The following is a 13044-nucleotide window of genomic DNA, read 5'->3' as shown; positions in this document are numbered from 1 at the left end:
GGGTTATAGCCGGCTTGCTGTGTTTAATTTCTGACACCCCCTTGGGATTTTTGCTTTGCTGTGCAACTGATTCCTCTACGCCGGCACGCTGGGTTGTAGGCGAATTTGATTGTGGTTTTTCTCATGCTCAGTATTTTGTCAATAAAACAAATGTAATACTAAAAGATTTCAGTTCCCGCAATCAAGATGAATACACAACAATATGCATCAGATACTGTCAGCTCATCTGGTATTTCCAGATGGGGAGTATAAAACTAGCAAATGTGTCAGTTTGTGGGCGTTCACAAATTTCCAGGCCATTCTCCGACTGGGAAGCCCAATGCCTTCCCAAAGAAACAGAACTGAAAAAATTGTTTCACTCACATAAAAAGCTTTTTGCACATGGAATTCAAACTTAAATGGGCAAGTGCTTTTGTGTGTTGGGTCGCACGTCTTTTTCGCATTTTTCAAGAGTCAGAAATATCCCTGCATGACAGCAGGGTGCACTCTGTAGAATGGGGGAAAGTGTTTTATACCACAATACAACTTACTCTTCTCCCTCTTGAGCACAGCATTGCCGTTTGCTGGTGACCTGCAGAGGAGGCATTTAAAGGCGTCATGGAGGGGGAAGGGTACAAGTGTCCAATGGTGAGCATCATCTACCGAAGATAGGTATGTGGTATTATGCAAACAATGGATGAAGAGAGCAACAATAGGCATGTTTAAAGGCACACCATACTGTTTCACACATCAGGAAGCTAGATGAACAGGGAAATAAAAACAAAGACAGAAAGCAGGGGAATTGCTCATTCATGAGCCAACCAAGACAATGGGTTGAAAGGCAAACCTGTTTTGCTAATAGGATGCAACAAGCACAGGCCAAAATTGATTCAATGTTTCGACTCAGAACCAATAATGTCCATAAGACAACATCCAGCTTTCTGTAATTAAGGCAGGTAACCCTGGATCTTTAAGCTTTTGCCTGGATCGATAAGCTGTGCACTAAAGATCCTGTCAGAACTGCGTAATGTTCAAGCCCCTTTACATGCATTCACACACATGGGAATATTGTAACACTACTGCCCATTGTAGATTTCGGTCTACTTGAGAACTGAGTCCTTCAGTTAAGCCAGTCCTGAAGGCATAAGCTCTACAGAAATGTTGCCCTGCAAATGTTCACTGGAACTAATCTAGTACTTTAGAAATGTTTTGCTTTGAGTGTTAACCCCTTGTGCAATACTGATGTTACCTCCCCGTCAACAGCACTACCCATATAGTATTGGTGATGGGGAGGTCAGGCCAAAGCACTCAACTGGAAATCCCCTGGTGGCAGTCCCCGAGGGTTTTCCGTTTGCAGCCCTCAACTTCGAGCTGGAAGAAAAAACCTTCCCCTGCAAACAGACTTTTTTTGTGTTGATTACGATTAGTGAGAACCGATCTGAATGACAGATGTACCTTTTGAAAGGGGAGAGTCTCACCTTTGCAATGGTATCTCTCCCTAGAGGATTCCTAGTTGGAGATCGCTGTAGGAGGGGGATCCCTTGGCAGGACTCCACCACACTAGACTACCAGAGCAGTTTTCATTGGGGAGCAGCCTCCTAGGCAAGCTACCCTCTCCACCTAAGTCCATTTGAACAGTTTTTCCCTGTGAGTACCTGCATGTATCCCAAATCAGAAACAAGAGGGCATAAAGTCCGCTAGAACTAAAGTAATAAATACATGGGAATAGTGTAACAGCGAGCGTCCGCCAGTACTTCTCCTTCCCTTTTATGGTATGTCCCAGTTGAATGTACCTCAGCCACTCCCCGTGCCCAATTTCTAATTAATTTAAACGCCCCCCAAACTGTCGAGACCCAGAACTGTCCACTTATAGTACTCTCCGAGTTAGCCCACCTCTGTCAGTAGGTCACTATCCCAAAGAGGGGTCATCAACTTCCTGTCCAAACCAGGAACCTAGCAGAGGCCCGCCATGCTTTTAACACCTTAGCAGTGTCGAACGTTCAGCGCCCAGTGCTGAACGTTCGAATAACGGGTGATGGCCCGTTGGCCAACGGTTGTGCGCAGCACTGGCAAGGTAGTGCTCGCGACGACCGTTGGCCGACGGCAGCACTTAAGGGGTTAACACTGTTGTGTTTGGGGGGGGGGGGTTAGACCTCTCAATTATGGTTTGTTGTACAGGAGGAAGGGATAGCCCCGGGTTCCCATCGCCACTCTATCTACCCGGAATGCTGGATCTGATCTGTCAGTGAATACCCAATCATTGATGCACACCATTTGAGAGGCCCAGTAGTAGGCCTTGATGTATGGTATAGCCAGTCCTCCCTCATAGAATCCTCAGTTCAGTTTACGTAAAACTATGCGTGGAGCGTTTCCGTTCCCTATGAGCGTCCTCAGTTCTGCATCTATTTTCTGAAAAAATACCGTAGGAATCTCATAGGGCGTATTCTGGATTGTGTATAGCAGCCGTGGGAGTGTCATCATCTTAAATAGCACCGCACAATCCATTAGTGTAAGAGGTAGAGAGCTGCAGCATTTGGCATCCATGAGAAATCTTGCTAACTGGGACACTGCATTTTTCTGGTGGAACACACTTGGGTCTCTAGTTATATATATATATATCTCCCCAGATATTTAAAGCAAGACGTCTCCACTGGTTGTTTCCATCTGGAGGCGAGAGTAGGCACACCTTCAAAGCAAACAGGAGTGGGAACAGAGAGCAGCCCTGTTGCGTCCCCTTTTGTAGCTTGAAGATACAAGATGTTGAGGAAGTGACCTGCACCCTCGCTAATGGTTTGTGGTAAAGGACCTTCACCCAGCTCACAAAATTAGGTCCAAAGCTGAGTCGGCCTAAGACTGCGTATAAGTACTCCCAATTTACATTATGGGAAGCCAATCTGGCATCCAGCGACAACAAGGCCGCCAAATTCAAAGTTCGCTCAGAGGTTATGTGGAGGACCCCAAACAAGGGTCTCAAATTATGCTTGGTACTTCTGTGGGGCATTAACCCTGCCTGGTCTGGATGGATGAGGGAAGTTACAACCCTATTGAGTCGGAGTGAGAGACTTAGCTAGTACTTAAGGCTTGTAGTTTAGGGGCGGTATGACTGACCCATGGTCGGGGTTTGCCCTCCTTAGTTATTACTATGATTAGGGCAGTTCTTTGATCCTGTCGGAGTGCCCCCCGTGCCTCAACAAACCTGTTGAGGAGGTGCTCCGCTGTGTGATCTAGTGCGCATTTAAATAGCTCTACTTTTAGGCCGTTGGGCCCCACTGCCTTTCCCGTCTGCTGTAGGCGAGTCACACTTTTGATTTCCTCTATCGAGAGTTCCTCCTCCAGCATCTCACATTGCTCCGTGGACAGTTTTGGTAGTCGTATATCCTGCACAAACTCTGAACATTCTTCCTCCGACTTCCGATCTACCGAAGAGTATAGAAAGTCATAATATGAGGCAAAGGCCTCAGCTATCTCACTGCCTGTAGTGTGACTCTGTCCTTGTCCGTCTGTTATGCTCGGTATCCAGTTATGATTAGTTCTCCTTTTATCTAGCCAGGCAAGGAGTTTGGATGCTTTATTGCCTACTTCATATAATCTATATTATATTGCTTTTGCCTGTATTCTGGCTTTATCTTCCACCATGTCCCTTAGTTCCCTCTGTCAGAGCCCTAGTCTGTGTCGTAGCTCTGCATCTTTCACACCTTTCTCCACCACTTGTGGCTCTGACTTAGAGATAGTATCTTTCAGGGCTAGCATTGCAGCTTTTTTTCCTTTTTTGTTGCCCCAATGAATGCTTGGGTCTGGCCTCTAATTACAGCCTTATAGGCTACCCAAAGAGTCAGTACCGAGGTCACTGAGCCCCTACTTTCCTAGAAGAATTGTCTGGCCCCTGTCTTAAGTGCTTTTTCGGTTTTGGGATCGTTAAGATGCCAGGGGTCAATTCTCGTGGGGAGCATTGGTCCCCATGTGGGCCCATTAGAACCACCTCCCACTGGGAACGGTCTGACACACCCCTTGCAATATGCGCTGCACCATGAAATTCCCCTAGAATGTGCGCCTGGGTTAGTATGTAGTCTAGCCTAGAAAGACTTTTGCGGGAAGTTGCACTATATGTAAACTGTCTAGTATAGGGGTGGTGATGTTGCCATATGTCCCCCGGGCCCATCGTACGGAGGAATTCCCGCAGTAGTCTGTTCGTCCCCCCATCACTGATCCTCCCAGGATATCGAGGTTGAGCGACAAGACATCGTTCAGGTCATCTCCAACTACCCATCGTCCCTCCAGTAGTTCGACCAACATCGATTCTATGGCATCCAATGCTGCTGGCTGCAGTTCCAGGGGGCATATAGGGAACATAAATGTAACCTTCCACCTTCCCAAAGCCAACTTATAACAGTAAATCACCCCAAAGGGTCTGCCCAGAAACCATCCCAGATGAAGGGTAGGGAATTCTTCCCCAGAACGCCAATGCCTCTGGACCCGGAGGTATATCCCGGGGAAAACGACCTGAACCACGACTTCTTAACAACGACCTGAACCTGAATAATGAGTCTTTTAACCACTAATGCATTTCCAACTACCAAGCCTTAAAAACTGCCTACAATATTATTATCGTGTTTAAAATTACCTCATAAGGCCAGTAGATGGCACTCTTGTATTATTGTATATGACAGATGTATTGATCAATGTAAAGTATTTTGGTAAGTATTATGTGTGTGTGTGTGTATATATATATATATTCACTGAAAAAAACATAGGTTTCACACCAGTTATAGTTAGGAATTAGCATTTAAAAACCTATTAAATTCACTGAAAAAACCATAGGTTTGACACCAGTTAGCTGGAAACTTTACTGACATAAAACCATTGAAATTCCCACGTTATAGTTAGTTGGACTCACTATAACTTGCGCGCCTGCAATGCACTGCTGATGACGTCACATATTACATCACTCATGACATAGTCAGTAACATCACTCATGGGATGAAACACGTAATGGCTGCCCCATCTTGCTGTACCATGGATTGAAATAGCAAAAATAAATTGAAGGATTTGCACTTGGTGGTCCGTGCTCTTTTTTTGTGCCCTACAGGAAAGGGATTACACAGCTGAAGAGTCTTACTGTATATATATATACATATACATATACATATATATATATATATATATACATATATATATATATATATATATATATATATATATATATATATATATATATATATATATATATACCTGTAAAATAGATACATTAGTAGGGTAAAGGCATAGTAGTTGTAAAAAAATTGGTTTAGACTAAGTAGTGGTTAAGGAGTAGTTGTTTAGACTGTAGTTGTTTAAGTGGTCGTTGTTTCATCATACAACCGAGTTACCAGACCCGTGCTTGGAAGAATAGATTCTTAACAGCGTTTACTGTAATGTAGATTAAGTATACAGGACAAAAAATGATATAACAGGCTACTACTAACAAATCATTTATCTAAATATCTTTGATTTCTTGCAAACAAATTGCAAATGAAAAATCTCTATTTTAGCAAACTTAATTTAAAAAGTAGCAGTCGATCTATCAATTATAACTTCTTTAATTCACATGGCACTCTATATTGAAAACGACTTTATACCAAACATTGTAATTCCCAAATTTAAATAAAGTCCCTAAATTTAAATGTAAACATCTGCCCCATTTCCACAGCACACTAAAAAAATGTTGTTGTAAGAAAGGGGCTTATCAATACATTTCAATGATTTGTGCAACACTAGCAGAAACGCTAGATCAGTTAAGATGGGTCTGCACTATCCAAGAAACCAACACAGTGCCCACAACATACACGAACCCTCCTTTATCTTTCCATGCACTTGTAATCTTTTCCTGACCCAAAAACAGCAATTTCATGCAAATAGGAGTGTAGTAAATAGTACTCACCTTTCGGGACTACAACGGACAGAATCAACAATCCACGGGTTAAAAGCAAGATAAAGGGAAGACAAAAGAAGAAAAAAAGTGTCATATCTCAAACTGTTTTGAATAAGTATTTTCAGTTAATAGGTCATGTTCTAGTGGGACTATGTTGGCCAACTACCGATATAAGCAACACTGGGATAATCTTGATGAAAATAACGGCTACAATGTTACCAGGAGGAATACACGCCGAAAAGCACAATGTCATTTATCACGTATTATTATCGTGGAAAGCAAGGGCAATCAGTCACAATGTCAGGCGTAACAGTTTTGAGACAGAAACGCCTTGGCTCCTAAATAGCGGAATAAAGTGCAGTGTCATCACAATAGCTCTTTGCTTCAAGGAGCTTGTTGGCAAACCCAAGAGTTTTAATTGCCATAATTTAAATGCAGACCAGATATTGTTGGCAACATTTGGAACATTAATGCCCTGACTACACGAATATGGCTCTAATTTGAAATGGCGAACAAAAGCCAGGCATACATCTTTAAATCATTTTCAAACAGAGTTTCTGTAACTATTGCACAGAAATCGAAACAGTGAAATTCTGTCCAATGGGACCCAATTCAAATTACTAGAGCGAATACAGTTACGCCTGGAACAAATAAGCCATAATCACAACAAAGAGAGCCTCACACCTCTGCTATCATTACACACTAGTAGGCAATAGTGTATACTTAACTGTTCTAAAGCACTCAGGAGTTGATTTTTTAATTAAATAAAACACTTGGAATTAATGCCTCCTTAGAAACCCAAAAATCTCACAACCAAACCGGAACCCAGAACGGATACTCACCCTTGCTCTGTGCAGCAAATGTGTGTGTGAGTTTTGCAAATAACTCATCATTCTCAAACTTATCCTCCTTGACTTTTACCCAGAAGCAGTTGTCAGAAAGTTCTTTCGGGGTGATCTATGGGTACAAAAACAAAAGAGTTTATAAAGCAAACACAGGGAAATGAGCCCGTACAAATCTCTCGGTACATATTCAATGGTTGAAATAAAGTATTAAATTGAACAATTCATTAAAATACTTCAACGGTTATAAAACGAGACACTACCAAGTTTTAAAGAAATTGTCTGTTTGCCTTCCTGTGGGACCTTCATTCAATTAAAAATGAATACACAAGTGCTTTTATATACAGGTAAGAAATATCATATGGAGGGTTGGTTGAGGCTTACTAGCCTAAGACAGCAGACATTTACCAACAAAGTACTCGTCCAACCCTGCCTCATCTTCCTCCCTGCCAAATATATCCACTAAGAACTGGTGCGTGACCCGACGATCCAGTCCATGGTGGGCGAGTACGGGCCCAAAGCGCCAGCACGAATGTTGCTCGCCCAGATCCAATCAAGGCTCAGGAAGGTGAGCAACTTTACACGCCAGCCCCATACCCCACCTATGGCACTTCTTAAAAGCCGAGTGAGGAGCTTTACTGAAAAGGGCCAGATTTGAGGCCCAAGCGAGGTGATGCTCTCTTTCTGGCCTGGTGGCAAGTTGCGCTGGGCTTTGGTCTATCGCGTGAGCTTGAGGACACCGGATATCTCAAAAGGGCTGCCATAGAAGGCCACGAGAAGCGATGTAAAATAAACAGAAAGATGACGACTGTCTGTGGGGGCGCCCCTCAGATGTATGGATAGGGGCAGGAGGGACAAGCCAAATCAAACTGCACAAGGCCCAAGGGGGGAAATTCTGAATCTGCTAGGGAAGGAGAGGGTGGAGGTCTCATCAGAGGCTCGCCATTGGCGAGTAGTATCAAGTCATAAGTTTGTATTAAGCACACATTTCAATCAAGGGTCTCAAAGCACCAGCGAAGAGAAAGGAAGACAATTAACAGGTAGGAGAAGAGCAGGCAAAAGAATTTTAGCCTCCTCCGAAACTGCTTGTGATTTGTGACCATACGAAGTTGCAATGGAAGTTCATTCCGAAAAGCAGGAGCTACATGAGAAAAGGATCTAATGCCGTTCCTGGCTGTACGAATCCTGAGTGGAGTGATAATATGTTTGGTTCCTGACCTGAGAGTTCTGTTGGGTAAATACCAATTTAATTTTTGGCAAGGTAACTCACCCGTTTCCATACATGGTCTAATGTACCATACAGATCTTGAAACTGATTCGCTTTTTTGATAGGAAGCCATTGAAGAGCTTTCAGAATAGGTGCTGATGGGGACTGTGATAGAAGGTTTAGCACCAATCTAGCGACATTGTTCTGCAGGACTTGGGAGTCTAGTGGGAGGCTCTTCACTGATGGAGGCCAACAGGGCATTTCCATAGTCAAGCCGACTTATGAGACCCTGGACAAGTGGTTTCCTCGATTCAACTGGGATCCACTTAAAGATCTTACCTAAACTTTGCATTAGTCCATAACAGATGCCAGTAATATGGTTTACGTGATCTTTCATGAACAGCTTTTTGTCGAGCTAGACCTGTGGGGAATGTCCCCTTCCCCTTAGACTCGTGAGTTGTGATCTGCGCTATCTGTAGCACAATCTAACTAAATGCAATGGACTATCTAGTGGACTCAGAGTATAACGCTTAGAGATTAGCTTGAACTCCGAGTTCTTTTATTGATTTCTAGGTCCCACAGGGCTTTAAGTGGGCCGGGTCCTGCCTGTGCTCAGCACTGCAGCTCTAAAAAGCAAGTTCTGAGAAGGGTCCCTATCGGGCTCTCCATTTTTGCTCCCACCCTCAGGGAGGATAACAATCTTAACCCTGCAGCAGTAGCACTTTCCCCTGCCTTTGATATACTTCAAAGAGCCTCGTTATAGTTCATTACCAGTCTCATCACGTCACAACTGAAGCACTTTCAATATTATATGCAACAAAACCATAGTTGCTGCTTACTGATCTTATGCAACTAACAACCATTGACATGGTCAATAGTCTTGGCTTGTTGTAGGTGTAATGTTACTTGTTGTATTATATAGCTGGATGCAATGACAGAAGCAGCCAAATACCAGTCAGGCCTCACACTATGCTAAGCACAGCTTTTTAGTTTACGTCTTCTTAAGCCACGTCACTTTGAGAGACTACCTCCTCAGTTTTTTTCATCCCACTTAAAGCCCTGGAGTCCCCCTTCTGTAACAGTGAGAGGAACTTCAGAGGGGGTCTAGGAACAGGAGGAGTCCACTGAATACTCCTTACTGCATCAGCGGCAATTGACCAGAATCCAAATGAATTTATCTGCTGTTGAGGTAAGATCTTCTAATCATTGACCAGGTGCTAGATTAACCCGGTGCTCCTGGGTTTGACATCTCACAAGCTGTTTTGAAATTGTTTTTTATTGGCATTTATTAATACAAACTGTGACAGCAACGTAACATCCTCAGGTTGATCATAAAAGCAAAAAAGAGAACAAAAGAAGGGAATAGGGAGGGGAGGGGGAATAAGGATAGATACAGAGTCAGTACCACGCATACATGATCCAATTCAAACAACATGCGTTGGCAAGTGCGAGTACAGCAATATGATAGAAATACTGCAGCTACATTATTATGGTAGTCAATGGTGCGGCTACCGATTAAAATTCAAGGCTCCTCAATAGCAGAGCATCTAGACAGTTTGAGTGGTCAAGTTCTAATTCCTTGGACTATTACATTAATGACCAAGTTTCCAATATGCATGGCCTCTATTGCGTGGTGTTGGAACGAGGCAGAGACGTGACTCCGGTATATACAAGAACATATCCAGTTCATTGAAGGAGATACACAGATCTATGCCCGTTTGAGAAGAGTTTTAAAAGTTTTTAAGACATGCAGCTAAGTACCTAAAGAATTGAAAACCAGAGAAGACATTCCATACTGAGGAACACATAATGTGTGAAAAAGGATCAACCATTTCCCAGAATTGACAACTGAAGAAGTAATCCGAATATTATAAACACACTCATTTGGATACTTCTCCCTACATACAAGGGAGAGGGTGTAAGTTACCACTCACTGAAGCGAGTAACCCCAGAAATAGAAGTCCTGAAGAAGGTGCCACAATATCAATTGCTCTGCACCGAAACGCGTCGACGCATTCTTTCATACAGAGAATCCAACTAGGGTCCAGTGAGCAACCGATATACATGAACTATTGTTACTGTTGTTTACACCTGTATAAGAACCACAGACCTTTGGATCCAGAGATCAGTAGTGGCAAAAACAGCAATAGGCCACAGCAAACATAGGGGGTTGTTTACCAATAGGTTTCTAATAACTTTTTCCATGTGCAATCTATGATCTGATGAAATAGCATTTATGTGTTTCTTTGTGTCTTTAATCTTCAGTTGAATTTGGCTACATATGTAATGAAATGTTATGATAAATTGTTTATTGTATTTTTTTCAAAGAAATTCTCTTTGAAATTTTAAATTGTGTTGTTGAGCTACAAACTTTTTATGCATATGTTTTTTATTAAAATTAGACTGTGAACGTTCCAATTTTGGTGTGGAAATTAATATTTAATTTATATAGTGTATTGAACCAGTATTCCCTGTTCAAGTCTGAATGTTTATCTAGAGTGGTATGAAAGCATAGTGAGTGTGAACCCAGGGATACCTCTTTGGCTGATTGTCTCTATTGCGTTAATACTGATGCTGGTGAGTCACAGTCCTGTGGGCGAAGCCAGGCTGTAGACAGTTCCTAAATGTGTCTGGGTCGGGATCTGAGGTGCATGAGTTCACAAAAAGTAGACCGTTATTCCTTGCAGTAGGTGACATCATGCACCCATGTCTTGATGGTGGGAGCGTGTCCTCTGCCCAAGTGCATGGCCACTCTGCGTTTTGCCAGTAGGAGCAGCATGGCGGTGAAGCGACGATGGGCAGGTGGAGTATTATTAACTTAGCCCAGTAGACCCATCAGGGGAGAGTAAGAGATCTCTTAACCGGTGATCATTTGAATTTGTGTACACACCTCCCACGAGAATAATGCAGCCTTTGGGCACTGCCAAGCAAGGTGAAGAAAGGAAGCCTGTTGTGAACTCCAACGTAAGAAACATGAGTTGGGAGCCAATCCCACTTGAAACAATTCTAGGGAGCACTGTAAGTGCGATATAAAAATGTGAAATTAATTGTAGTCGATAGTTCAGGGACAGGAGCTCAAGCTGTCCGCAGCAAAAGTGCCTCTGTGCATCTGTGATGGCGAGGTCGGAGTCTGCTTTCCACTGCTCCAGAGCTTTAGGAACAGTTACAGGAGAGGAGCACTGCATAGTATTATATAAGCACCTGATTAATTTGTGGGGAGAGGGATTTGTAAGGTTATGTTCCAGTGTCAGGAGGATAGGAGGTGGGGTAGGGAATGTGCTGTGTAGTGCACCGCACCACGCTCTCTGCTGATAATATAACAGGGTGTAGAAAAATGTGATGGGTGGAGCCACCGCCGCCTGTAGTGATGATAGGAACTGCCCCTCTAGATACAGATCTGAGTACAGTTTTATTTTTTATTTCTGTGCACGGATAATGGCTCCTCTGTCTGAAAGCCGTGGCAGCTGGGGGATTATTGGCCAATGGGATACAAGGGGAAAAGAGAAAATTGAGCCTTCCCAGAGATGTGGTGTTTTTAAGATGAATATGATAGTTTATAAAATTGATATGGGATTCTTCACTTTTTCAAAGATATTCCAATACTAATATGAGAAAATCCCATATTGAAATAACGAGGAGCTATGGTGCCTAATTAGAACTGAGAATTGCTGTGCTTTTTAGGTTACAATCATGACCTCACCTCACTGTAGTTACTGCAGACAATGCCTATTTTGTGTGCAGTCTCAATACCCACAGACCATGCCCAGCGGGGAGTACAGAAGGTGTATGGCATTTGTTTTGTCATCCTAAGAATGAAATTATAGCTTACTCATCTGTGCCCCTTGCATCCAAACAAGGGAATTTTGTAGGGAATCTGCAATTGTTAGAATGCTCTCTAGAGCACATCGTGGCCACACCGTGGAGGCAGTTTAAGCCCACCCTACATGACAAAAGGTTACTGCAGTGACACCTGCAGACCACAATCCATGACTCAGTTTACCGAAAGCCAACAAGTTCAGCAATTTCTAGCCTTTCCAAAGCAGAGCCTAACTATATGCACATTGGTTTGTGGCAATTGTTTGAAAGAACTTGTACTTTAGATATTTTGATAACCATTAGTTTCATATGGAGGCAAACATCTCATTTTAAATGAGCCTTGATTAATTAATGTAATATTGAAAAAGGAAAAGAGGATACACCAAAACAAATATGGATTACTGTTGTTAATAAATGCTAGCTTGAAACCTAAATCTTCGACATGATGAAGAAGGAAAGGGGTAAGAGAGGTTGAAAGTTATGGGTTTTTATGTTTAGGATTACTTTGTCCTGTCCTATTAGAAAGAAGGACATTTATTATAAACTGTTTAATTTGGATAAACGTCTTTATTTTTCCACAAAAAAGCTGCAGTTAAAAAGTTTCAGCTATTATAAACCTAGCACATGTTCAGCTCAGAATCTAACATTGATGCATGTAAAAACACAATGCAATTTAACTGCTTTTTTGTTTCACAAACAACAAATATTTGCCATAAAAAACACACACAAAAGGCAGCGGCCTCAGCCTACATGCCAAGTTTGGTGTTTAGCTGCCCAGTTTTCTCTTAGTGTGAAGTTGATCCTAAACGTCCAAATGATTACTTGAATCGCTCCAAAAAATTTGGGAACCGGAAAATAGCTTTCTCCCTACCCATTCCTTGATCAGTATACCAATATGTTCCAACACCATAGTTAGGGAGACAGCATTTACTTTGTAAGACTTCAAGGATATCCATCAAACCTGGCCATTGTAATAAACAAATAAAGCTCTTTCCCTATGGAGTAATTAATTTAAGCATAACTGTAGCTTGCCATCGCTGACTATATCTCTGTTTCTTGCTTGCTCCAAATAAAAACCCATATCTGATGGTGACCGATGCTGCTGAAGTATGTTTCCTGCTCACAGAATGGTATTTTAGACATCAAGTACATCCACCAGTGTGCTTAAGGACTCTCTCATACATGACATAGTTTAAAGCATGTGAAGGCTGCCTCCAAGGACAAGCTTACGGGCCACTCATCTCGTTGTCTGCAGCAGAAAAGGGTAAAATGAGGTTGAAAGGCTGATGTAT

At 42.5% G+C, this 13044-nt stretch overlaps 1 protein-coding gene across 1 annotated transcript in view; it reads right to left on the bottom strand.

Moving 5' to 3' along the window:
• DIAPH1 (diaphanous related formin 1) overlaps window positions 1–13044 on the bottom strand; it is a 1314985-nt gene that overhangs the window by 455201 nt on the left and 846740 nt on the right. The window contains exon 17 of the mRNA XM_086931364.1: window positions 6730–6844. Within this exon, the coding sequence (XP_086787490.1) occupies window positions 6730–6844 (115 nt within the window). The remainder of the gene's footprint in view (window positions 1–6729; window positions 6845–13044) is intronic.

Source organism: Lissotriton vulgaris, chromosome 7 (genome assembly GCF_964263255.1).
Source record: "Lissotriton vulgaris chromosome 7, aLisVul1.2, whole genome shotgun sequence".
Classification (NCBI taxonomy): domain Eukaryota; kingdom Metazoa; phylum Chordata; class Amphibia; order Caudata; family Salamandridae; genus Lissotriton; species Lissotriton vulgaris.
Note: the sequence above shows the minus strand (reverse complement) of the source record. Positions and strands in the feature narration are given on the sequence as shown.